Source organism: Nothobranchius furzeri, chromosome 16 (genome assembly GCF_043380555.1).
Source record: "Nothobranchius furzeri strain GRZ-AD chromosome 16, NfurGRZ-RIMD1, whole genome shotgun sequence".
Lineage (NCBI taxonomy): Eukaryota > Metazoa > Chordata > Actinopteri > Cyprinodontiformes > Nothobranchiidae > Nothobranchius > Nothobranchius furzeri.
The window spans coordinates 34,763,957-34,790,506 of NC_091756.1; the positions used below are offsets into that span (position 1 = coordinate 34,763,957).

The window sequence follows — 26,550 nt, forward strand, 5'->3', positions numbered from 1 at the left end:
AGGAGGAGGAGGATTACTGTGTCGACTTAAAAAAGTTGCTAAAAATCTCCCACGTCTGCATGTCCCTCCTATCGCACCGTAGTCTCAAGTTTGGACAGTTTTAGTTTTCTGGTTGTGTTGTGGTAATTACAAAACCTTTTCTCTGGAAGAGGAAAAATGTCTGCTGCTGTTTTTCCGTCTTCCACTGGAGCACCCAGCAAGGCAGAAACAGAAAGCAACGGGCGGAGAGCTCAGCAGTAGGAGAGTTTGGATGCTGCTGCTGTCCTTTTGTCTTCATTAAAAATGTCCTCCTGCTCTGGGGCTGACTGATGTTGTGTACTGATGAACGTTGAAGCACAAGAGTAAGGTGCTGGCAGAATTCTTCATCTTCTCATCTCCTCTGTGTGAGCCAGAACGTTTGTTCGGAGTTGTGTGTTCCTGGACTTCATGTCCGGCAGGTGGGAGGGGGTGGGGAGAGTATAGGACGTGGAGGCAGAGGGGTTTAGTTTCCAGGTGGATGGAACGTAGCAGGGTGGGTTTGTACCTGCATCGCTGTGGGAGAAAATCGTACCAGCCATGAGGAAACCGCTTCAGCTTAAAGGAGGGGGTTCGACGTTCCGGTTCCTACCTTGTGGGTGTCCGATGTAAAAGTGCTGGTGTGCTCCTTGCTGAGGTCCATGCTGAGGGTGCTGGGGAACGCCACCAGGACCCTGCTGAGGAGTCTGCAACATGACTAACTGGGGTTGGCCATGGCTGCCTGAGTGGTGAGGACCTGGCATGGCTCCCTGTACGTGAGCCTGGTTGGGTGAGACAGGATTCAACACCCAGAGCACAATTTAAAGGTTTTTAATCTCAAGAAGAAAGGCTGAGCCTCACCTGTGCTATCTGCCCCAGCGGGTACGTTGGTGGGATGCCCTGGTGGCTGTGGATGCTGTAGCCCTGAATTGGGTAGGAGCCCTGTGGAGACGTGTGACCTGGAGCCATGTTGGGGGGAGTGGGTGCCGATAAGGGACCTGAGTGGTACAAGGACTGAGGCTGTGGGCCTGACTGGGCGTTCTGCAAGGAGACAGTTAGTAAAACACTCAGCAGCTCCTGGTTCCTTCCTTCAGGAAATACGAGTCGTGTAACGGATAAAATGAGGACCTTCATGCTTAGACCTGCTCAAGTGAACATTAGAAAAACTAGTGTGTGTGTGTGTGTTGGGTAGCGCTGCTGTCTATCACACTAATGGCGCTTACACATTAGCATTGGCACTGTCGAGGTTTGGTCGGGTTGGATGGCGTGAGTTCGGTCTCAAACGTGCGGTGTAGTGTTCACGTATAAATACGACAGACTTCTCAGGAATGCGGAAATCCCCGAGCCTGTGGGCGGCGTTTACTACGCGTGGGAAAGTCTGCTGTGTCCATAGTAAGGTAAACAAAGGCGGGCATGAGCTGTGTTGCTTTTGGAGACTCTGAACCACATTATTTTATTAATTTGTTGTGTGTGTCCTCCTAATCTTGTGACACACACACACACCACTGGGACAAGAGCTAAGATGCAGAGGAAAGGCACGCGCGTGCTCACATACAGAAGTTTACTCAACAGCAACCGACATGAGAATGAATCGCGCATGCGGGAACCCCCCGGCAGATCGGAGGCGGTACGCATAATTTCAGCTGGCCAATCAGTCCGTAGTGTCACCTCGGTCCCAGTTTGACCGCTGGGGAGGAGGTCTGAAAAAAAAAAAAAAAAGTTTCCTCGGAACTGAAAACGCAAATCTGACCTGTGTGTCAAACCAAACTCCAGTCCCAGAGGGGAACCGACGCTGATGTGTAAGCGCCATAACACACCGGATAAGTCTAAAAGGTTTGTTTTTCTAAACTTTTGCTTAATTTGATAAAATCACTGTAGAAATAAACCACAAACAAAAACATCCAAATGAAATTAGATGAAACCAGACACACAGAGTGTCCAACTGCATCACCCTTTGCTGTAAAGAATGCAAGTCTGCAGCCTAAACACTTTGGGGGTGGGGAGTGGGGGTACCTGTCCGGGGCTGGGTGCAGCGTGCTGGGGTGGGGGTTGGTTTCCTGTTGGGGTGCTAGAAGGCTGCGGCTGATGAACGGCACCCGAATGATGAGAGAATGACTGAGGGGCTGCAGGTAACGCAGAAACAAGAGGACAGGGTTAAAGATGACTCCATGCTAGGACTGTTATTTTCTAATCCACCACTGCTCACCATAAATGCCCTGCTGTGGTCCCTGGGGCCCATCTCCCTGTGCAGGGAACTGAGGGCCTCCAGGTGGTCCCAGGGCTTGTGGATGACCACCACCTTGACCTAGCATCCTTGCTCCACCCTGGAGCATGGAGTACATGGGCTACGGTGGAGGAGAGATAAAAACCTCATTAGCTAAGAGAAACCCAGATGATGCATTTGGGAGTTTCTGGTAACGGTTTACATCCAGAGTCTCTACCTGTCCAGGGTAGGGCGTCATGGCCTGAATGACCTGCTGCTGGCTGTACTGCTGTGGGTTGTACTGGAGATAAGATGGAGGGTAGGGCGACGCCACCAGAGGAGCTCCGGCTGCTGATGCAGCGGCCTGAAGCATCTGTGGTGCTGTGGCACCATGATCAGAGCGCGTCGCCACGACGGATCCTGGTGAGAGGACAGAATGATCAGAAAAGTGTTTCCTGTGATGAAATAAAGGCAAGAGCAGGTCACGTACAGAGGCCACAAGACAAAGGTCACAGATACAGGAAGATAAGTAATTCAAGAGAAAAAACACAAACTTTGTAAATGGAGAAAAGAATGACCTTTGGCCCTGGCGTATTTTCCTTGGGTGACGGTGGGCATGGTGTACTGGTACATTGGTGGGGGCTGGGGGTGAGAAAAGATGGAATTAATTGTAAACCACTTGCTTTCATCCCACATTGGTAGCAGGAACCATCTTTAGCTAACTTACCTGTACAGTGTGGATCTGAGAGACGTACTGGAGGTAGGGGGCGTTGTAGAGCGGCGCCTGGCCTCCGGGGTGCTGCAGGACCACCGGGCTCGGGGGGGTAGGGCGGGGTGGGGTGGGTGCTGTGTTGGGTTTAGTCTGCGAGATGGAAACGGACTGATCACATCAGCTACAGGGACTGAAGGTAAGGGCATCACACGTGTTTTATTTGAGCAGATCTGAGGAAGTGACTCACCATGGGCATCTGAGGTTTAATGGGGTTGAACTCTTTAGCGTTTGGATTTAAAGTTGATTTCTTCACTTGGCTACGAGACAACAACACTCACGTCAGTAAAAACATGCAGAGAAGAATCAAAAGTCTGAATCATTAGAACCAACAATCCTGTTTAAAACTCACTCTGGCAGACCCTCCGTCCGCTCCGTCGTCTCAGACCGTACATCCTCACTTCCTGGGGTCCTGGCTGGCTGAGGGGTTGCAGGCGACTGCCTGTCTGAAACGAGTGCCGTGGCAGCGGCGGATGCAGAACCCAGCGTGGTTGTTGCGTCCTTGGGTTCGTCCGCAGGAGCCGGCGAATGCTGCAGCTGAGGCTGAGACGGACTGGGAGCTGCAGGCTGAGACTTAGCCTCTGAAGCAGGGTCTGACGATGGAGGCTTGGCTGTGGCCAGCTGGGTGATGTCACCGACAGAGGGAGGTGTTGCTGCTGCAGGAGAAGTGGGAGAACTGGAGCTGCCTCCACTCGGCTGCAGCTGGAAGGCAATCAGAGTTTTCATGACATTATTTGTGTTATTTATGAAGAGTGTTGGCTTTCTCGTTAGGGTTAGAGCCCTCGACGGGTTTCTGATAGAGCTGATTTCAACAACTGATCCGTTTCTCAAGATTTAGAATCAGTTATTGCGATTGGATCCGATATGTCGATTTGGGCCAACGAACTCTTCCCTTTTGCCGTTACCTTAATTACATGACTATGTAGTTGTGTAGTATATTAACACTATTAACATTCAACAACAAATAAATGAAATACTGGCAAGTTAAAACGGCTGCATGGCCCAATAGCAGGATTAGCAAACAGATCCAGGACAGCCAACAGAGGGCGCAACAAGAGTCAATGACTGCATCAATGAACACAAACACAGGGCATCATTACAAATAACACATTAAGAATCATCCAAAAGCTGAAGCTGCACCCACCGCCTTCGCCCCCTCCTCCTCCCCGAGCCTCTTGGTGGGCGACAGTTTTCAAGCTCTAAAAACTCTTCCAACACTTTCAGTACAAACACACCCATAAGTGTTGCTCAGGCTGAAGACGGACATCTCCACTACCTTCTGGTATAAAGCAGGAACTTCATGAGGGACCATAGTTGCAGCTGTTGCTTGTTAAATGTCAGCAATGACATTTGATGCTATTTTGCAACTTTGGCGCTTAAAGGGTTAAACCCATCTTTGGACATACGAATCGATACTCATGAATATTTATGAGAATCTATTTTTTCAACACAGCCCGAGTTTCTGAGTGAGACGTCCCCAGCAGGATGAGGTCTACAGCATTAAAATACTACAAATAAACATCATAGCAGCAGCAGCCCTGCAGGAACAGAAGCTACGGATCCAAAGCTAAAGTTCCAGACTCTCTTTCTCCGACTTCACACGAAACACGTTGGTCTCTCTTCTGATCAGGAATTTATCTATTAACGTCTAACTAAATAAGAAAGACTTACCCTGAATTCTTTGCCAAATTTTCGCAGCTCTTCTATCTGAGACCGCTGCTGGATCGACGGTGCTGATGGAGAGAAGACAAAACAAGAAGCTGAAAATAAACCACAATAATTCACTCCTGGCCTGCAGCTGCTAATGTTGTTGTTTTTGTTTATTTTTGGGTTTGTTCTAAAACACACACCTTTGCTGTTTTTGCCGTCCTCCGTGCTGCTCGGGCTCTCTGCACAGCGCTCTTTTGCAGCTGCACCAAGGATTTCATTCACTGCAATAAGAAAACAATAAAAATCTAATATTTATAGGACTTCATAGATCCCAGCCTTAAATAAACACTAAAGTAAAAGCCCAGTGGGAGACATTACCATCCACAGGGAAGGTTGGGGCAGGGCCAGATGTCTTCTGGGCAGGTAGGGGGACAAGCGAAGCGTCCAAGTAAGACGTGTCCTGGGAGGAGCCTGACTTAGGGGAACGAGTGGCTGCAACAACAGATGGTAACAAATACTCAGATTAAGATCCGGGGCTGAATTCAGCGCTCAAATGATAATAAAGACTGCATGGAGGTTACCTGTGGGCTGAGAGTGTGAGTTTGAAGCGCGGTTCGTCCTGCTGGACTGTGGAGGTCTTTGGGTTTTGGGGGACGTTCTAGTAGAGACTGCAAGGCAGATCATCTGTATGAGCTACATGAAGGAGAACCAGCAGCTCAACCGTCAGACACACGACTCACCTCCATTAACGGGTCTGCCGGTGTCAGACAGCGACAGTGAGTGGGAATGAGGAACTGCGTGTCCATGGGGGGCGGGGGGACTGGATGGGGATGTGGCGGTAGAAGCAGAAGCTGGCGTGGACGCTTGTCCAGGAGAGGCAGGGGTGTACGGGCTTGCAGGACCAGAGCCAGGGCTCGGGCTCCCTTGTGAGTGATGGGGAACGTATGACCCACCTCGACTTGACAGAGGGCTGTTTCTCTCTGAGGGGGAGACCCCAGGCTGGGGGCCAGCACCAGAGGGTAGGGGGGGTCTTGGGGACGATGATGACGAGGGCGCAGGAGTGGAGCGGTGGCATCCACTGAGACGATTGTGTGGAGAAGGTCCACCAGGACCTCGCTCCCGGTTCATCTCTCTCTGACGCTGGGGTAGTGGGATGTACTTTACCTCTCTAAGAGAGAAACAGAGGTCATCAAACAAGCCGACCTGCGGTCCAACCATGAAAACCAGCTGGTGCACAGAAACCCAAAATGAAGCCTAGCTTCCCCTCCTGAATCTGAATACAGCACGTTACAAATCCTCCGCTCCGCAAACGAAGCCAACACCGTTTCCTTTTGCACACCCCTGCATACCAGAGACGTGTCAGAGCCAGGGCTGCAGATGCAACAGTGGCAGGAGCTTTGTTGGTCAGAAGTCGCCTCCCTCCACTTCACACATACTCACCAAATTAGCTGTGACTACCTGGTGTTAGCAGCTCAAAGATGAGTCATTGTCCATCAGCCCCCCCATTCTGGTTTAGCTGTTTCACACCATCCTGACTTCAAAGTGTTGTATAAGGGGGGGGGGGGGGGGGGTAATCAGGTAGATCCTCCCCTCCCCCTAACAGAACAGCTGTGAGTAGTCAGGGCATGGACAAAAACATCTACCAGTGACTACGTTTACATGCAGCCAATATCCGGGTTATGGTCGGGTTAAGGTCGGTATTTGGGTTTGTGAGTTGATCAGAATAACCCGTTTACTAGCATAAATAGAAAGAGTTACCTTTAACTTGCATAACCCGATGTAAATGCGGACGTTGGGGTAGCGTCAGGACGTATGGACTGCGTCCAGACGCAATATGCGTCATTTCCGGTTCTTCTTGATCAGGTATCCGTGAAAACAACAACATGTTTCCCAGTTCGGAAGAGATAGCGACCGCGTTTGTTTGCGCTTTAGTTTCCTCGTCACTCCAAAAGTGTGGTGCTGTGCCGCGACTCGCCATGTTGCTCCCAACTTGTTGTTTACTTCCGGTGTTCTGGCGCATACAAGACGTCTCGCTACTCAAATGACCAAGATTCCTTGCGAACAGAGCATGCGCAGAACACACGGTTTGATGGGGATATCCCAATATGCGTTTACACGACCAAACATTCGGGTTAGAAAAGGGTTACCCCAGGTGTAGTAACCGGGTTATGAGCATATCCGGGTTTTTGGCGGTGTTTACATGGACCTGCGGAACCGCGTTATTGTGAATATTCGGGTTTTAAAAGGGTTACTGGCTGCATGTAAACGCACTCAGTGTTAGGGTGGGGTAAAAACTCTGTAAGGGCTACTAAACAGGAGGTCCTTCACCTTCTGTTTTGATGGTCAAAAATTTTGAAATTCAACTATTAAGTGAGTTTTAAATCCATCTTGATTCAGGATGTCCACTGCAGAAAACTACAAGTCATCAGACTAAGTTTAGCGCTAAACGAACAACAACATGGTTGGACTTTGATGATTTCATTTTATTTCTATGACTTGCAAAATGGAAACAAAGCAATGTTGAGCTGTTTGTGTGCAGGTACACACTTCTACTGTCCACCTGCATCCCAGAATACTCATCAGGCAGCCGGTCTCACCTGCTACCAGCTCCAGGACTGTCTCGACCTCTTTCGCGGTCTCGGTCACGGGGGCTCTCACGACCCTTTTCCCGATCGCTGCCATCCCTGGCCACAGAGCTGAACTTTTCCTCCTCACTTTTGCCCTCGTCGTTTTCCAGGTTGAGCCGAATGCGGTACTGTGGGCTCGATTCAATCTCATTGGCCAGACGAGCAGCGCGTGCTTCCCGCTGCCGATAGACCTCAGAGTTGCCCCTCTCCAATGGAACACTGAGGGAGGAGTAAAGAACACGTGAAGTCTAAAGAAGCACGAGCTTTAAGTAGACGATCATCATCAGCTTTAGGTCAAGAAAATGGAGAAAAACTGTGTGAAGGAAAGAAAATGCTTCTGTCAAATTCACAGATATGAAGAACCTAAATAAATAAAAAGATTAAGACCGCACTGCAAAACGTGATTTGTCGACTCTTTTCATAGTTGTTTCTAGAGTGAAGTGAATCCATAAGATAACTCACGTATACATGGAGAGGCTGGAATCATAGGTTGACGTGACGCCATATTTTACTTCGTTGTAGCGAAACATCTCATTGGCATCCCACCCATTAGACTGTGGAGATAAACACAAGCATTAATGAGGTCGGATAGGAGAGAGGCGGAATAATGGGCTGTATGTAAAACATACACGATCTGATCTAAAACTACATTTAGGACGTTCACCATGAGCCGTTAGTGGTTACTCAAGAGACTTACTGTATCGTTGTCTAGATCATAACTCTCTCCATTGCTGTCTCCTCCTTCCCATTTCTGTAGAACCTTCTCCTTATGTTCTCCATTGATGCGGTTGGAGCTGATGGCGGTGTCAGTAAAGGTGTCTACAAACCGAAACACACGCGGTCAGGACTTAAAGAAAAGTCTTCTATTTACCAGGAAACAAGGTGTGTGTCAGATAGAGCTGGGGGTAAACGATTATTCTGATGATTATTTTATCGAATAGTCGACTATTCTAATGACTATTTAGACAATTAATCTAATGATTATTTTTCTATTGCACAGTTAATAAAAACCAAAAAATCTCTAATAAATTCCTCAAAAAAATTGATGAATTGTTACTGTAAGAGAATAAACACTACAGGCCTTCCATTTTGTAAAACACTGCTTTTATTGTGTTGCGGTTGGTTATGTTCTGGTGACGAGTAGAACTTGGGAGTGCAGGCTGCTGCCTGAGAGGTGGTAGAAGATGGAGTGTCTCCATGCTGCTTGTTTTGGTCACTTATGTGCGTGAGGCGAGTGGTGTTACGACTCTTCCTGGGGAGTTTGGCTCATGTGCAAAAAGGAAGGAACAATAACGGGATTTAAAAGTTAAAATGATGATCAGGTTTATTTACAACTACAAAAAAAAAAACAAATCTTTCCATCCACAGGTTGGGAGTAATAAAACTAATTCTGCCTGTGGGGAATTAAAACAAAAGTACAAATAACTAGGGATGTCCCACTGGGCAAAGATTACAGGGTTCTGGACCAAAATAAGGATCTCCGAAGGTCCAACTCTAAACTGGGTGGTTAAACCAAACTCAAGGTGATATTTTAAACTAAACCGAAAACCCACAACACTCTAAATGTAATAAAAGGGAGATCTGCACCACAAAAAAGATGAACTCTAAACCAAAACGTAACAGTTTATCCAAACGCAAGAAGCTGTTAGCAAAAACGCTAACAGTAGCTTTACCATTGTTAAGTTCAAGTTACCACGTTTAAATAAACCAAAAACACCCAGCAGCAAACAGACCAGCACGGAGGAGAGACCGCTACCACAAAAACAGCTCTCCTAATGTCTGAAAGAAGCTCCTTTATGAAGGGAGAAACGCTCCCGGTGATGTTCTACATCTGCAGTAGAGACGGAGCAGCGCATCTGACCCCGGAAGTTGTTGTCCTTTGCCGGGAGACGAAGGCGGGCAAAACAGGAAAGGAATCTAGTAGCGGACTGACATTGTTCCGGGTCTTCGGTATTTGGCGGAGATGCTAGTGAAGGCGGAGAACTAGAGGGAAAACAGGCAGATTCCTCCTCCATTTACAAACTCCTGAGGACGCAACAAGGGGGCGTGGTGTGTCGACTACCGGATCTGACGTCGACGAGTTTTTAGAATCGAGCCGTCTACGTCATCGAGGCTTCGCTACAGCCCTAGTGTCAGAGGACTGCTTTCTTTTTAAGTGATTTCAAAATGTTCCTAGAAATACTTGTAAAGTATCAAGTATTGCATTTCTCTGGAGCTGAACCCCCCCCCCCCCCCGCTGTGAGTTTGCATTTGTATGTACCTCTAGTAGCAAAGTTGAGGTCAACATCTCTGCAGATCATTGTGACCAGATCTGAAGGGTTGAAGATCATGGTGTCTGTGATGTCCTCCCTTCGTGGCGGAACCAATGTTGAGCCCTCTTCCTCGCTGCGTTTGTGTACAGCGTCCACAGCCAGCTCACACTGACAACAGACACAGCAGAGAAAGGACAAATCTGACTTTTACCAACTTTAAAGGTTCCACATCATGGATAATCTTATTTTTGGAACTTTTTACTGTGTGATAGTCATTTCCTCATGAGAAATGCCGCCAAACCCTTTTTTGGCTCCATTTGTGCATTTTCATGTCTGAACTTCAGTTTAGTCGATGAAAACATTTGTCCTACAAACGGAATAAACCCACCAGGCACTTCTCCTCCACCTGAAGCTGGTGGTCTCAGTTCTGAAACCTGGATATTCTGACAAATTACTTCTGCATTTGTGACTAAACACCGCTGTAAAGACCATGCATCCTGCCTACAAAGCGACTGGTGGTTAGAGTGCTGGACTGGCATGTCGTTTTGCACAGGGTTGACTGCCGGTGACAGAAGTAACCTTTTCTTCTTCTTCTTCAGCTACACTTGCCAGTATTAATGACATCTCAATGGAGCCATTGGTAATATTTTATCATATATTGTGCCTACCATTGCTTTCAAACGTTTAAAAAAGCTGATCTGGAACCACATGAATGGCTAGGGTTTTCAATAGGAAGAGGTTTTAATTACTGGAATTATTTCTAGGGCAAATAATCAAAAACAAAAATGCCATGCTTTTATTTGATGGAGACAAAATTCTTACCCGAGAACTGAGAGTCTTAAATATGCCTTCAAACACATTGCCATTCTTCACTCTGATGTCACAGGTGGATCCCTGCAAGAAAAATCATTTGGTTTCACAAATATTGCACACAGAAGGACAATATTTGCCATCTAAGAATTTTCAAACAGGAGTCAACCGATATTGTTTTTAATTGTCAATATCATCAACATGCGGGAGACATGGTCAGACCATGGCCAAAATGTACTGACGAACTTATGGGCCAACTTTCATGGCCTAGATCGACACGTTTTCCACCTGATTTTCATGCTAAAATGTCACTATTAACATCAGTTGACACAATTTCTCAAACTGAATCAAGTTTTTGAACTCTAAATTTAACCAGCTGTGCACTTGTCAGTGTCAGACAACTAAATTAAGTTAATTTAGAGTATTTATTATACGGATGTTATTTGTGAACACAAAATTTAATTTAATTTAAATTCTGCAACAGCACTGGGTGCCCAAGGAAGCGGCTGACTTTAGGCTTTACTAAGGACAGATATCAGCCGATGTATAAAAACGGTAAACATCGTCCAGATATATTCGCCGATCGATATGTCAGTCTACCCCTATTTCTGAGTATTTTGGAGAAAAAGTTACAAAACACACCATGTATATTTGAGGAAATGACAAACCACGACACAAATCCATGCACTTTTATTCTGCAACCTTTAGTCACCAGGAGCAGGAAAATACTGCGCTGATGAGTTGCTTTGAGAAGAGTTTTAACAATGACTAAACTGACTTACCACAACAGCTGTGAGGAAATGAAGCATTCTGGCATTGTTGTACACACCCTCAAACACCTACACACAAAAGTTATGCATCAAGACAGATTTCTGAAGATTTGATGTAAAACAAGCAAAAACTGTAACATAATTACACAGTTAACTTGTTGACAGGTTTGGTTTTTACACATTCACTGATGCAAGCCTATTTTAAAATAAAAACAACTATTGTGTCCAATGTGCACAAACCGTGTGTGTGTGTGTGTGTGTGTGTGTGTGTGTGTGTGTGTGTGTGTGTGTGTGTGTGTGTGTGTGTGTGTGTTGATCAACATTTTTCAGAACACTCACAGGTGGCGACTGGAAAGAGGACTTTGCAGAAGTTCGATTCCTGTAATAAACGTCGGACGCTGTTAAGTACGATTCGTGCCATCACACACACACACACACACACACACACACACACACACACACACACTAGGAATTTAAATGCTATCATAGGGAGTCAGAGCCATCTTTCCGAAAACACATTTTTAGCAGGTGCTTGTTTTCCACATGTTGTTTTTTTAAGTAACAGACGCTGACCTAACACGATTTATGTTAATGTAATTTATTTCTTTATTCAAGCCATTTAAAAATGTTTTCAGAACGATCTAAATTAAATTGCATTCAGTAAAAATAAGGGCATCGCAGCTGGTTACAAAACAAAGACAGCTTCATCGAGTCCAGTGAACACACACACACACACACTCTCTTCTGAAAAAATAACACCAGACCATTTTGTAGGCCCAAAATATCTTAAGTGTAACATTTAAAAATAGAATAACACGTTTTACTGACTACGAGAATTAGAAAAATACGCGTACTTTCTTTAGCACTGACAGGCCACATAAACTTTGCATCCCCGTTATGCTATGGTGCTCATTGTTTTCACCCACTTAGGTCCGCCTCAAAGTTTTGGATTAGAACAAATCAAGTTTTCTTATTGGTTCAACGTTGCTGTCAATCAATAAAATAGTAATGTAATTGGCTGAAACTGAATAACTCTTAAACCACGCCCACCCGTAGCATAGCACTTCAACCGGTAGGCCTTTCAGACACAAGAAGACAAGCCTCGGACTATCCCACCAAGAGAACCCAACTCGCTTACCTTGCAGTCGATGTCCTGCTGCCGCTGACTGGGGAAGACATACCGCCTGGGCCTGACGTTCCGTTGGATGCCTTTCTCCCGCCTGAGCCGGGTTGCTGCTGGGGTTTCAGCATTGCGAAGCACAAGGCTTAGAAAATATCAAGTTTAACCTAATTTATCAAAATTGATACCTCCCGTAATGAAGCGGAAGTAAAATCCAACTATGTTTAGCACCAGAGCCGGTGTAACCTCAAAAAGACCGGCTACTGTCGCCTGTGGCCTAAAACGCTGAGGCAAAACCCTTCGGTAACTAAATAAAAATGTAATAAATAAGTTAAGAAATTGCCCCAAAGTATTTACTCTGTAACCCCAATTATTACGTCAAAAAACAACCAGTAAAGAGCCACCAGTTTCCGTTTAATTATTTAGCAGTGACTGGCTAAGTTAGCGGTAGCTTTGATCCTCAAGCTCACTTCGGGCGCTTTCCCCCCGGGATTTACTTTCTCCCGTCGGTCTCGTAGCCTCAACTCCGGCGCTGCTGGCTCTTCCGTAATAAACTAAGGACCTGGCGTTACTGCCAGTCAGTTGCCTTAGGAGGTTGAAATGTTCAGGTTTCTAACTGAAAACCTGCTGCGGTCGGTCAACACCACCTTTCGGTAGGTTCACTTGACTCAATCCGCGCGCTGCTGACTGGAAATAGGTGTTGTGCCAAAACTGCTGTGGTGTGAAAAGTTGCTTCACGTCCGCGGGCACGAGCGCAACCAGCGTTCACTTGATGTACTGCTATAAACCTATTCTGTCTAGGTTTTTTTTTCCCTTAGCAAATACGCGTATAGGTCTGCTCTGTGGGAAAATGCAAGAATACTTAAATATGTATAATGTGTGAGCATACACTTTTAATATACTTTTTTAATTTTAATTTGCTTTTATTGAGGTGGTGGGAACTAATGTTAAACCATGCCGGAAGACAACAGGAAATGCTGCCGACAATGTTTAGCGCGCGCTCCCGCGGACGCACTTCCGTTTCTGGTGGACTATCCGTTTGACACAACACCTGCTGAAAAAAAAGATGGGGGTGAATTCACGTGCGTTGAGCGCGCGCCTACGTGGAATGCCGAGCACAAATAAATAAATAATCAATTAATTAATTGATCTAAACAGGTGTCGCTGAAACATACAACAAATGGTGCATTCAGCTGTACACGTGGCAGGCACCTGATAAATTATAAACGCAAACTGTTCACAACGTATCGTGTTAAATTGTATTTAATTACGTTTTATCCATCCACCTTTTCACAAGTGTGGCGGCTCTGAGTTCTGTTGTCAGTTTCATTTATGAACCATCGATCAATTGTGACGACAGAAAAAAACATAGCCAAAGAAATGCGAGTGCGTCTTTACAGCAGTTATTACAGCACTAGTCTACAAACAGCATGGCGGCCTCCGTAGAGAGACATTAGTGTGTCGACAGTTCGGTAATTTACTAGTTCTTCTGTGCTTGAGTCTCAGTTTTTGCTGTTAGCAAACTACCAAGAAAACAAAATACATCTTTCATCCTCTGCCAAAGGAACCGTAAGTGCTTGAGGTTATTTTGAGTGGCTATAACCATCACTGATTCGATCAAATCGTGTTAAATTAAGGAATATAATTAAAAACCAGCGTTTTAATACTATAGACTAAGTTTTTTTCCCCCACAAAAACTCATTTGATCGCGTTTAATTTCGCAGATCTGTGTTTGCCAAAAGCAGAAATTGCCCCTCATTTTGTGTCTTATGTACAACAAGTCAAACATTTTTATTAACGACCTTATATCTTGATTTTGTCGTTTTGCACAAATAATAGTAAAGTAAAAAAGTAAAACCTAGTAAAGGCTAATGTACTTGTAGACTTCCTAAAAGCAAAACGTGACTAAATGTCCAGTGTGTGTCATATGTGTTAAATGTGTTGTCAAAATAATTTAAATTACATACCAACAAAATAAATAAAAACTGAACTTAAGTATCAAATTACAGCCAGATTAAAAACACAGAATGGATTGGTTAAAAACAAAAGGTATTAGATGGAGTAAATGTTTACTTTGTAAATGTAGTAATGACACAACTGTTGTGTAGCAGAAAAATAAAAGTTTGAATGCATGGTGCTTTTATTTTGACAGGTATAGATGTTGACAAAGAAGCTTCAGCCTGTGCAGAGCTTCCTGTCGCTGGTTTCCAGAAGTGTGGGTCACTTCCCCAGACAGCACTATGATGTCATCGTGGTGGGTGGGGGTCACGCGGGGACGGAGGCGGCGGCTGCAGCAGCAAGACTGGGAGCCGAGACTCTCCTGATCACACAGAAAATACACACCATCGGTGAGCAGAGTGGATTTGAGCCAACAACATTTTTTATTTCACATTTGGATATTTTGTGCTTATTTATCAAATCCTGCTAATTGTTTGACAACATCCCCAAAGGTGCGCTGTCCTGTAACCCGTCTCTGGGTGGAGTGGGTAAAGGTCATCTCGTGAGGGAGGTAGACGCTTTAGACGGACTGTGTGGGAGAGCCGGAGACTGGGCCGGGATCAGCTTCTCCATCCTGAATCGTCGAAAAGGACCTGCTGTTTGGGGGCCAAGGGCACAGCTGGACCGTCAACGCTACAGGGAGTTTATGCAGGTAACACACACACACACACACACACACACTTTTGTCTGTGAGAAACCTCACTGACCATCTGCTGCTCCCTCTGCAGTCAGAGCTGCTGTCCACTCCCAGGCTGACGGTGATGGAGGGGTCGGTGGAGGAGCTGCTGGTTACAGATCCAAACCCGGAACAACCTGGACAACACAGAGTTAATGGGATCTGTTTGGGTGGGCACCAGCTGGCATCTGTCTGGAAATATTTCAGATCATTACCAGATACACTGCTTGGCCAAAAATTAAAGTTGCCACCATAAAAAAGGTCACACACTCAAATATTTCATTGGACTGCCTTTAGATTTTATTTTGGGGTTTGCTGTGATGCTGTTTCAGTAAGCTTCTGCAGTGTCACAAGTTTATTTCCTTCCAGTGTTGCATTAATGTTTCACCAACATCTTGTATTGATGATGGTAGAGTGACCGCTGCACAAAGCCTTCTCCAGCACATCCTAAAGATTCTCAGTGGGGTTAAGGTCTGGACTCTGTGGTGGCCAATCCATGTGTGAAAATGATGTCTCATGCTCCCTGAACCACACTTTCACTGTTTAAGCCCGATGAATCCTGGTATTGTTTCCTTGGAATATGCCCATGCCATCAGGGAAGATGGAATAACCCGGTCATTCAGTATATTCAGGTAGTCAGCTGACCTCATTCTTGGAGCACATCCTGTTGCTGAACCTAGACCTGACCAACTGCAGCAATCCCAGATCATAGCACTGCCCCCACAGGCTTATGCAGTAGGCACTAGGCCCGATGGGTGCATCACTTCATCTGCCTCTCTACCCTGATGCACCATCACTCTGGAACAGGGTCCATCTGGACTCATCAGACCCGTTTTTAATAATGTGTTGGACAGTTCTTAACCCAGTTTTAGTCGTTTCTGCATCTCCTTAGATGTTTTCTCTGCTTGATGCCAATGATCTGACCCTTCTCACACAGACTAATGTCTTTCCCATGACCATTAGATGTGTTTTTCCACGTGGTTGCTGAAGAAACAAGAAACAACTCATTGCACCAGTTGGGGTTAAATAACTTGTTGCAGCTGAAAGAGAATCATACTTGCAGTAATTTTCCAACAGGTGGTTCGTACCCATTTGCTCAGTTAAATCCAGGTGGAGACTTTTTTTTTGGCCTTGCAGTGTATGTCAGTAATTTATGTCTGATTCCTAATCCTTAAATTTTGTGTCAAATATTTTTTCAGAATAATTTCATTAATCAGTAAGAGATTAATTTGATGCATATTTAGCTTTAAAAAAATTTAATTGTCTGTTATTTAATGTGTTTATCTTTTTCATCATTGCATGTTTTGTGTTTCAGGAGCACTTTATGATTTCTATCTGTGAAAAGGAACCACACATAAACTTTTGCCTATTTTCTCTTTATTAGCAAACAGCAGCCATCCCATCTCTGCATCCTCAGTGGTTCTTACCACTGGTACCTTCCTGTCCGGGTCGCTCTTTATAGGCCAGACTACATCCCCTGGAGGTCGGATTGGAGACGCTCCATCAAGCGCGGGGTTGTCCCACACGTTGAGGGAGAGGCTGGGGTTAAAGGTCGGAAGGCTGAGGACCGGGACACCTCCGAGGATCGTGAAGGATTCGGTGGATCTGTCTTTGGCCACACTTAACCCTCCTGACAGCAGTCCAACTCCGTTTAGTTTCATGAACACCCACACACGCTGTAGGGTGCGTTTGATGTGAAACGCTGTGGGAAATGACTTCCTGTGCTGTCGGGTTTATTTTCATTGTGAAGGTTCTAATTTGAATTTTAACCCTGCAGCCAGAGGAGCAGCTGCCTTGCTACCTGACCTACACGACTCCTGGTGTGGAGAGAGTTGTGAGGGAGAGTCTTCATCTCAACTGTCACATACAGCAGGACGCCAAAGGCCCCCGGTACACACACACACACACATGCACGCACGCACGGACACCACGCACACACACACACACATGCACGCACGCACGCACACACACACACACACACACACATGCACGCACACCACACACACACACACACACACACACACACACACACACACACACACACACTACCATCCAGCTCTGAGATATGAGGACTAACCTGTTTCTCTCACAGGTACTGTCCCTCCATCGAGTCAAGGGTGCTGCGCTTTCCTGGCCGAAGACACCAGGTGTGGCTGGAGCCCGAGGGGTTGACCTCTGACCTTTTATACCCACAGGGTCTGTCTATGACCATGCCACCTGATGTGCAGCTCCGCCTCATTAGAGAAATCCCTCCCCTGCACAAAGCAGAGATCCACATGCCCGGTACGTTGTCTAACTCCTGCTTCATAGCTCTCCCACTGAGCTGAAACCTCCCTTTAGTTTTACGCCTGTGGGTGTGTGTGTGTGTGTGTTGTCTCCAGGTTACGGGGTGCAGTATGACTTTGTGTGTCCCACCCAGCTGAGCCCTTCTCTGCAAGTGAAGAGCACTCAGGGCCTGTTTCTGGCCGGTCAGATCAACGGGACGACGGGTTACGAGGAGGCAGCAGCACAGGTGGGCTCTAACAGCTGGATGTGTTTCCTGTAAACAACCTATCTCCAGATGTGAATGTTTACCTGGGAACATCACGCAGCAGAGCTTTGTCCTCCAGCTGTGAAAACATGACTGTAAACTCTCCCAGGGCTTGTGGGCGGGGGTGAACGCTGGCCGCCGGGCCCTCTCCAAGCCTCCGGTGGCGCTGTCCCGAACTGAGAGCTACATCGGCGTCCTCATCGACGATCTGGTGAGTCGGGGAGTTACGGAGCCGTATCGCATGTTCACCAGCCGAGCTGAGTTTAGAACATCGCTGAGGCCAGACAACGCCGACCTGCGCCTCACGCTGAAAGGTAGTCCCTGTCATTTATGCCAACAAGCCCCTGGATGGAGGATATAATTACCTCTGATTATATTTCCTCTAACTCCCTTTCCCTCCATCAGGGTTTGAGTTGGGATGCGTGTCCTCCTCACGACACCAGAAGGCCGTGCGAGTAAAAAACAGCCTCCAAGATGCGCTGGCAGCCCTGCAGGCTCTCTCTCTGTCCACGACCAGCTGGAAGAGGAAGATACCTGACGTCCATGTGAGCGAGGCCAACAGCAACATGCTGAGGTGAGCAACACCAGCTAAAGACCTGTTAGCATGTGTGAAATATCACTGATTAAAAGTTCATCTTGGCTTTTTCCCCCAGTGGGATAGAAATGCTGCAGTACAAGGACGTGTCCTTCCAAGTGCTGGCCTCCATTTTTCCAGAAGTCCTTTTGCCTTTCATGGAATTCTCCCAAAGACTGAAGATAGAAGGTAGAAGGAACAACATGCAGCTGTGTTGTGAGGATGAGCAGGGGTGACGTGTCTCCTCTCTGTCCTGTAGCCGTGTACCGGCCTCACTGTGAGTCCAACAAAAGGGAGATCCAGAGAATCCAGGAGGAGGAGAACATGTCTCTGCCTGAAGACATCGATTACCTGTCCCTGCCCGTGTCTCTGTCTCAGGAGGTCAGAGAGGTTCTGCACCGAGCTCGACCAAGCACCGTGAGTCTCCGGTTCGCGTGGTCTTCAGTTTAAAACCTGAAAATGGGAACAGATGTTGTGAACTCTGTTCTGTCTCTGTCCCCCAGCTGGGCGCCGCGACGCGTCTGGAAGGAATAACTCCTGCTGCGGTCGTCAATCTCTTCAACTACGTGTGCTTTGCAGAGAAACGGAAGAAAACATCGCACGGAAACCAGCGACGCCAAAAGGAGGGGAGAGAAGAGGAGCTGTGTGCATCCTTACCTCAGTGACAGATTATCTTAGAAAATATTTATTATCTTGTAAAATAAGTGAATAAAAACAAGTATTTTTACTTTTGAAAAGGACACGCTCTTCCTTCAGCCAGCAGTCTAAATGGTAAAAGGTCTGAGAGTATGACGGTCAGAAGCTACGTAGCGATGATCCTGTTAGCGTCCAGACTGTGACCTCCGCAGCGTTGCTGCTGCTGACAGGGACGTCGTCCAGCTCGGCGCCGCTGCTTGTGAAGAGGCTAAGCGTGAGGCTGAGGCGATCCTCTGGGGACTTCTGGGTAAACAGTGGTCTCAACAAACACAACTCTGGTTGTCAGGGCGAGAGGAAACGTAGAAGGACACTGGAAAAAACGAAGACAAGGCTTCGTTAATGTTGAAGGAAAGAAAAGACGGGAAAAGTGCTAGTGAGTTCAGAATGAGCCAAGTGGTCGTGCACCTTGACTTTTTGACAGTGGAAGAGAAACTTGGCTCCCAGGATGTAGCTCTGAGGAACGTCGGTGAAACCCTGGCGAGCCCACAGCACTTGGACCGAGAGGGAGAGTGGGAGGACGCAGCCGGAGTCACACGTTTCCTGAAGGAGGAAACGGATAAAAGTCTGAACAGGAGGTGGAACTTTTACCAGCTCAGCCAAACTGGATTAACAGGTACCTGCGGGCTGATGGGACACTCTCGCCTGATTACTCTGGTCCAGTCCGGCTGGGAGCCTGAGTTCATGGCCATCATGTCAGGAGCAGCCGGTCCTTGTAAGATCTCATAAATCCGTGAACGCAGCTCGGTGCAGTTCCTGGCCAGGGAACTGGACGGCAGAGGGAGAAATGAAAGAAGCAGAAGTGAGACAATATAATCCGATTTAATCCCAGTTTACATTCAAACAGAACTGAGATGAAATCGTGTCAACTCACATGAATGTGCAGCCAGAGATGGTGTTGTGTGTGAAGAGGACGGCTGATCTGGGAACAGGAGAACACTCCCCACCCTGTGACGGTCCAAGTGTGGTCACCTAGTTCACCGTCAAGGATCTAAGCTGCGTTACTGGAGCAGAACTCGCCAAATAAACCCCAGAATAGCATCTAACAGCGAAGTCAAAGCTCTGTTACAAAGGATACGGGTTTCACTTCTCCTTCAAAGTGACCAAAAACCAGAGACCCCACTCGATATCCGACAGCAGGTGTCGCCCTTGCTGGAGTGGGGCTGGGAGTGGTCAGCTGTGGGAATGTCATGCCAGATGTGGCTCTTATTGCGTCTGAATCCTCGGTGAGTCAAACTAAACATTTAATAAAACAACCTACCTGGAACTGCACAGAGTGTGTTTGTAGCAGCTGCTGATGGAGAGTCCGATCAGTCAAAACCACGCTGACCGAAGCGTTGGACAGCTCCCCTCTGCTCGTGAAGCCGATGGTAAACTCCACCTGCAGGAAGCTCGCCTTCGTCATGGACTACAACACTTTGGGTGTGAAACACATGAATGAACTTACTCACCTTTTCCACAACATTTAAACAGGAGTTGTTCATTTTTACTGGTGCAGGCCACTGGCCCAGTGGAATGACTGGGATCTGAAATCACAGATAATACACTCAGACACAACAGTTATACCTGTACATGAAGTATATTCATGCACACACACGCTTTAGCCTATGGCTCATAAAAACAGCATTTTAATGCTGTAAATAGTGTTTGTACAATTTAAATATTTGAAAAGATGATTTTTTTTCACTACCTGTGAGCGTTTAGAGTTTGTAGCTTACCAGAAAATCTGATGGAGTCACAGTTTCGTTGATTGGAATCTGTAACAAGAGGATTCATTGTTGCTCTGCTGTAATCTGACCCCCAGTAACTTCAGGCTGCTCAGATTAGTGGCTGACCTTTATCAGACTCATGGGTGAAGTGTAGGAGTGAGCGCTGAGACTCGAATCTGTGGTGCAAGACTGGGGAGTCACCATGCGGGTACAAGTCAGCAACGAAGACCTAAGAAACCCTGTGAGGGAGGCGGTGAGGCAGATTTAGGAGGTGACTGTCACAAAGGTATGTCAGCTTCTCAAACCAAATCAAAGTTTTTTTATACAGCTCTTTTAAACAACTAAATGTTGACAAAAGCGCTTAAATATAAAAGGAGATCCTAAAAGAACGTAAACTGGGTACAGGACAGCAATTAGCATACAACGCTACACTTACTGGAATAAACAAACAATTAAGGAAATGTGGAAATACTGGGACAGTGTCACACTCTAAAAGTCAAGGAATAAAAGTCCATCCATCTTCTTCTGCTGATCTGGGGTCAGGTTACAGGGGCAGCAGCCTAAGTAAAGAGGCCCAGACTTCCTTCTCCCCAGCCACTTAGGCCAGCTCCTCTGGGGGAACCCTAAGGCGCTCCCTGACCAGCCGAGAGACACGGTCCATCCATCGTGTCCCTCTGGTCTCCTTTTGGGTTGACAACCTCACCAGGGAGGCGTCCTGGAGGCATCCTAATTAGATGCTCGAGCCACCTCAACTGGCTCCTCTTGATGTGGAGGAGCAGCGGGTCTACTATGAGCCCCTCCCGAATGACCAAGCCTCTCACCCTATCTCTAAGGGAGAGCCCAGCCACCCTGCGGAGAAAACTAATTTCAGCTTGTATTTGCAATCTCATTCTTTCGGCCACTACCTAAAGCTCGTGACCACAGGTGAGGGTAGGAACGTAGATGACCGGTATACCGAGAGCTTTGCCTTGTGGCTCAGGTCTCTCTTCACTATTGGGCCATTCCCATCTGTACCGGGTCGGCCCGGGCCGAGTAGCCCCAGTCGGCCCCAGCCTGGCCCGGTTGATTCCACACATCCTTGTCTTAAGCCCATGTGGGCTGATTCTACCCACCAATCAGAGGCTTGCTCTAATGGAAGGTGTGAATGGGCTGATTCTACCCACCAATCAGAGGCTTGCTCTAATGGAAGGTGTGAATTTGCTGTCAGCAGTGGGTGTGTCGGCCCTGGTCGGCCTGAAGCAGTACCCCTCGGGAAGAGGGCCGAGAATGAGCCTTGGTTGGCCCGGGAAAATACCAGGCCACCCAGATATGTAAACAACCTACGCTACCCGGCCCGGGCCGACCCGGTACAGGTGGGAATGGGGCTTTAGACAAACCGGTACAACGCTCACATCACTGCAGACGCAGCACCAATCCGCCTGTCGATCTCGCGCTCTATCTTCATTTGAGACAGGACCTCATCCCTGACCTGGAGAAGGCCTTCTACCCCTTTACTGGCTCAAGACCATGGTCACAGATTTAGAGACGCTGATTCTCGTCCTAGCTGCTTCACACTCAGCTGCGATCAACTCCAGCGAAAGTCAGGGATCACGTTCTGATGAAGCCAACAGGACCACATCATCTGCAAAAACGCAGAGACCTGATCATTAGGCCACTAAAACGGATCCCCTCAACACCTTGGCTGCACCTAGAAATCCTGTCCGTAAAGGTTATGAACATGTGACAAAGGCAGCCTTGGCAAAGTTAAACTATCACACTGGAGGCAGCTCCAATAGTAAGCGTTTATATTTAGGGACCTCTGGTTATGAGTAGACGACTCAAGGGCTCTTGCTGAACGCTTAAACAGGGCAGTATCAGGCCTTTTAATGATTTACAAAGAAAAAGTTAGTCATTTAAAATCAACCCAAAATGCAACAGGAGGCCAGTGAAGAGAGGTATGTTCAAACTTCCTCGTGTGCATCAGAAGGCCAGCAGCAGCGTTCTGGACTGCCTGAAGGTGTGACACAGACGACTTGCCAACTCCAGAATTCAGTCAGAGCATTACAATGGTCAAGACTGGAGCATGAATCACTATCTGAAGGTCGCTATGGGAGAAACTGGCTTGACTGTTCAGTAATCTTAGATAGAAAAAACTGGATTTCCCCACCATGTTTGTCTGTCTGAATTCTGGTTGCTATCAAACACAAATCCTGGATTTTTACTGATTACTTTTAATGTGGAACCAAGGCTCTGATTTAAGGAGGTCGGGACATTAAGGTCACCAGACAGCACACATTCAGTCTGGCTTTCACTGAGATGTAGGGAATTCTGTGCTATCCAACCCAGAAAATCATTCAAATGGTCAAACAGAGGCTGCAATGACAATCCTTTCAGTGCTCTCAGGGGTAAGAAGGTAACTCAAGAGGTTGAGCGGGCTGTCCAGTAATCGGAAGGTTGCAGGTTCGATCCCGGCTCCAGACAGAGAATTCCTTGGGGAAGACACATAACCCACCTTACCTGCTGGTGGTGGTCGGAGGGACTGGTGATGCCTGCGCTCGGAAGCCTCAGTGCGCCCCAGGGCAGCTGTGGCTACATCATAGCTCATTATCACTATCCGTGTGTGTGTGTGTGTGTGTGTGAATGGATGAATGATGGCTTCATTCATGCATTTTCCTGTCTCAGCTGCAAATTTTGCCTTTTACTTTGAAAGTGCCATAAAGTCTTAATGGAAACTAATCTCGTCATCAGGCCCTGCTCCTCTTCCTGAAGCTAGTCTCTAGTCTGAAACCTGTCTCTCCAGGTCAGCACAGGATTATGGCTTATGCGACTGGTGTCATTTGACAGACTTGGTAGTCCAGTGGTTAGAGTGCCAGGTTGGACACCTTAACCACTGGATCACCATAAACAACACAGCAACCGATCCGCCTAAGACGCTGTTCTAGGCACATTTTGTCAGAGTGGGCATGGGCAAAGTTTCACTGAAACAGGTGTAAATTCAAGCTGACGAAAATAACCCGTATTTAAGATAAATTACATCTCAATAATGCTAACGGAAATATTTGATCACATATTGTGCCTACCTTTGCTCTCAAAGGTTTAAAATAGCATGATATGGAAGCGACTAGTTCCCCTAAATTTGACAAGAAAATCTCATGCTCAGTGCTGTCTAGATTTAAACCCAGATTGAAAATATTCCTCAATAACTAAAGCTGAATAAAGACAATTCTTTCTGATACTTTTAACAAGAACGGCCATTTAGACACGGGTTTGAAGTTAGACAGCACTGCTGGGTCCAGGTTGGGATTTCTGTTTAAAAGACGTTCCAAAGGGGAAAAAAGTATAAACCTGCCCTTATTTTTGATGTTTTTACAATCTATTAACTCAAACAAAGATGATAAAATCCTGTTAACTCCAGACAAACTCCCTTTTAAAGAGGAACCATTCGGTATAGCCTTTCTGAACTTACTTGCAGGGTTGCGGTTGAAGCAGAAAGCAGAAGCTGCTCCAGCAGAAGGTTGACGAAGGAGACCACGGACAGAGGAGTTGGAGAAAAACGTCTGGATAACATCATCGGCCTAAAACAAAATGTCAAATATCTGTGATTAAATATAAAAACCAGGTTGTTTTGTTTGAACACATCCTGCCCATACGCCTGTTTACCCTGTAGAAGTGCCTGCTGTGCCTGATGAACATGTGTCCTGATGGTGAGAAGTGGTACGAGTCTCCTAAAGCTGGACTCTCATGGAGGGAAGGGAGAGACTGAGGAGCAGCAGCTGATGGGCGGTAAACAAAAAAATAAGAACAGATATGAGTGTCTGATGAATTATACAAAACATTAAAAAAACATCTTTTTACCTTTGGAACGCACACAAAACATGGTGTCAGTGACGGTGACAAGAGATGAATCAACGTTGGCTCTGAACATGAGCCACTTCTCAACGCAGACTTCAGATCTGCTAAAGAAAAGTTATTTTACACCTTAAATTATACTTTTGTCTGTGACACAGGAGGGGAGAGTATAAGGACGGCCTACATAACTGCTGGTGAACATCCAGTGAAGATGGCTGTTAGGTTGGCAGCATCACAATCAGCTGTGTCACAACAGCAGCCAATGTCACAAAAATCAGGCGTTAAATCGCAGAGACAACCTGAAAGACAAGAGGGAACACTGTAATCATACAACAGATAAAGAATTCATATAAATGATAAAAACGCGCAAACATATAATACAAGACCCAAATCAACCCCCCCTTCTGTGATTTAAATCTACGAGCAGACAATTTTTATAAGATGCAGAGGAGGTAAACTCTCTTATGGACATAATGAAATGCATTTAATTCATCTCCTAAAAACGTTTGCAAAACAATCTAAAAGTTGATCAAACCAAGTGAGAGATTATCCAGATTACATGTGGGTTACATGTGGGTGAACAAGAATGACCCAAGTTGAAGAGTGAGGTTAGAGGACTCAGTGCTAAGTGGAGAATGTTGAAGCTGGAGAAAAATGTCAGCTGTGATAAGAGTTTCTGCAGGAGACCAGAGATGCTGCGTGGTTTAGAGACAGCAGCATCAAGGAGAAGACAGGAGGCAGACGTGGAGGCAGCGCAGATGAAAATGCTGAGATCATTGAGATGATTTTATTACATAACACTCATTTGTCCTCTGGATCAAGTGTGTATAATGGCATTGTTAAAAGTTTTAAGAGTGAGGTCCGGATGACTAAATTGGTTTTAGAAACTTTGCAGGTTCATTAAAACAAGGTTAAAGGTCTTGCCTTCTCCAGATATCACGGTCTGGACGGTGGTTGTAGGTGATGGAGCCTCAGTTATGGAGGGATTAGTAGTTACCATGGAGTCCCGTGGAGCTGTTACCAGGGAGTCCTGTGTATTGGTTACCATGGAGTCCCGTGGAGCTGTTACCAGGGAGTCCTGTGTATTGGTTACCATGGAGTCCGGTGTAGTAGTTATCATGGAGTCCAAAGCGGGCGGACGGGTTGCCTGCTCAGTGACTCCCGAACCCCCCGGAGCCGATGTGGCTGAGCTGAAGGGCCCCCCTATTGTCGGAGGGGTGTCCACAGCCCCAGCGGTCCCCTGGTCTGCAGCTGCGCGAGCCCCAACTCCTCCATAGGAAGCGATGTAAACATGGAGCCAAAACAAACACCAGAAACGCGTCATTTCTCCAACTTGGCGGTGCTACGAACACCTATCCACACATTCAAAAATACTCAAAATATCTGACTTTCCAGAGGTAGCGTTTGGCTAAATGCTCAATCATAGCAACCTCCTTGTAACTAAGGAAGTTGTCAACAAGACTTCCGGTTGGAACGACAGATCTACCGTAAAACACGTAAAAGATAAGGAATATTTGTGAATCAGAGTCGGTCTGAAAATTTGTGAAAATAATAAAAACTTCTGAAAGCAGGTTTGAATTTTAAAAAAAGCACATATTCTATAGTTTTATGGTTCAGACCCATGTTCTGACCGGACACTCAAGGACTTGATTTAATGAGGAATGTTTGCACATTATGTCCTTGTGTGTTACTGTTTCCCCGAGCGGCAGCAGTCACATGCCGTTACAGGATGTACTCTTGTATTGTTTACACAAGCGCTGCTTCACCTCTTCCTTCCAGATTACCTGAACTACCTGCCCTGGCATGCAAAGGCAGAGAAAAACACAGACTGTATGAAATTGCCCCAGGAAGAGTCTAATTCTAATAGGTCACAAGTTTATGTAAGTAGTGTGTGTGTGTGTGTGTGTGTGTGTGTGTGTGTGTGTGTGTGTGTGTGTGTGTGTGTGTGTGTGTGTGTGTGTGTGTGTGTGTGTGTGTGTGTGTGTGTGTGGATCCTAACAAACTGAATAATAGCCAATAAAATCCAAGTACAAAGAAATAACATGAAAAAATAATGAGCAGGTGTCCTCAATTTGTTCAAGGGCTGGAGTTTTTTTCCTGCAGACACCGTGAGAGCCAGATGCCCTTCTAAAATTAAGTTAACCTTGCAGGCTCAAAATAAGTTAAGTCCTTCAGGGGTACTTCTGAGTTAAAAAATGCTCATTAAATACGTATCTACCTGGTAGGTAGATTTCAACTGTTGCAAATCTGCAATGCCTGCCTCCAGAGGGTTAAAGTATTATTGATTCTTAATGCATTAATATTTAAAATGTCTTTTTAACTCCATCATTCAGTCATCTAAACTGTT

General features: G+C 46.3%; 3 protein-coding genes across 7 annotated transcripts; 1 reads left to right on the forward strand and 2 right to left on the reverse strand.

The window, feature by feature from the left end:
- Positions 1-153: 153 nt before the first annotated feature.
- atxn2l (ataxin 2-like) lies at positions 154-12,828 on the reverse strand. Of its 3 annotated transcripts, none has more exons than XM_070545597.1 (24): positions 12,693-12,828; positions 12,214-12,311; positions 11,415-11,454; positions 11,088-11,144; positions 10,318-10,389; positions 9,504-9,663; positions 7,941-8,062; positions 7,706-7,797; positions 7,214-7,462; positions 5,357-5,784; positions 5,198-5,284; positions 4,995-5,108; positions 4,817-4,897; positions 4,638-4,699; positions 3,319-3,668; positions 3,157-3,226; positions 2,925-3,059; positions 2,776-2,839; positions 2,436-2,617; positions 2,201-2,339; positions 2,008-2,117; positions 856-1,035; positions 608-776; positions 154-531 (listed from the first exon to the last, which is right to left on the reverse strand). In XM_070545597.1, the coding sequence occupies exons 2-24, from the start codon at positions 12,252-12,254 to the stop codon at positions 482-484; spliced, it is 3,054 nt and encodes a 1,017-aa protein (XP_070401698.1). In that variant the 5' UTR covers positions 12,255-12,311; positions 12,693-12,828; the 3' UTR covers positions 154-481. The 3 variants fall into 3 exon arrangements, with proteins under 3 accessions (XP_070401698.1, XP_070401697.1, XP_015818711.1); XM_070545596.1 differs by having other exon boundaries at positions 12,666-12,801; XM_015963225.3 differs by lacking the exon at positions 12,693-12,828 and having other exon boundaries at positions 12,214-12,535.
- mto1 (mitochondrial tRNA translation optimization 1) lies at positions 11,465-18,710 on the forward strand. Of its 2 annotated transcripts, none has more exons than XM_070545598.1 (13): positions 11,465-11,480; positions 14,348-14,543; positions 14,646-14,845; positions 14,922-15,039; positions 16,254-16,552; positions 16,647-16,759; positions 16,962-17,152; positions 17,251-17,381; positions 17,509-17,713; positions 17,805-17,973; positions 18,053-18,162; positions 18,233-18,390; positions 18,477-18,710. In XM_070545598.1, the coding sequence occupies exons 2-13, from the start codon at positions 14,354-14,356 to the stop codon at positions 18,636-18,638; spliced, it is 2,046 nt and encodes a 681-aa protein (XP_070401699.1). In that variant the 5' UTR covers positions 11,465-11,480; positions 14,348-14,353; the 3' UTR covers positions 18,639-18,710. The 2 variants fall into 2 exon arrangements, with proteins under 2 accessions (XP_070401699.1, XP_015818715.3); XM_015963229.3 differs by lacking the exon at positions 11,465-11,480 and adding an exon at positions 13,629-13,764.
- LOC107387947 (tectonic-3) lies at positions 18,643-25,654 on the reverse strand. Of its 2 annotated transcripts, none has more exons than XM_015963232.3 (14): positions 25,128-25,654; positions 24,388-24,502; positions 24,210-24,307; positions 24,015-24,127; positions 23,821-23,929; positions 20,502-20,614; positions 20,385-20,423; positions 20,118-20,192; positions 19,928-20,047; positions 19,745-19,843; positions 19,541-19,638; positions 19,287-19,434; positions 19,075-19,209; positions 18,643-18,979 (listed from the first exon to the last, which is right to left on the reverse strand). In XM_015963232.3, exons 1-14 carry the CDS (start codon positions 25,525-25,527, stop codon positions 18,878-18,880), a joined length of 1,764 nt encoding a protein of 587 aa, XP_015818718.3. In that variant the 5' UTR covers positions 25,528-25,654; the 3' UTR covers positions 18,643-18,877. The 2 variants fall into 2 exon arrangements, with proteins under 2 accessions (XP_015818718.3, XP_015818716.3); XM_015963230.3 differs by having other exon boundaries at positions 24,210-24,310.
- Positions 25,655-26,550: the final 896 nt, after the last annotated feature.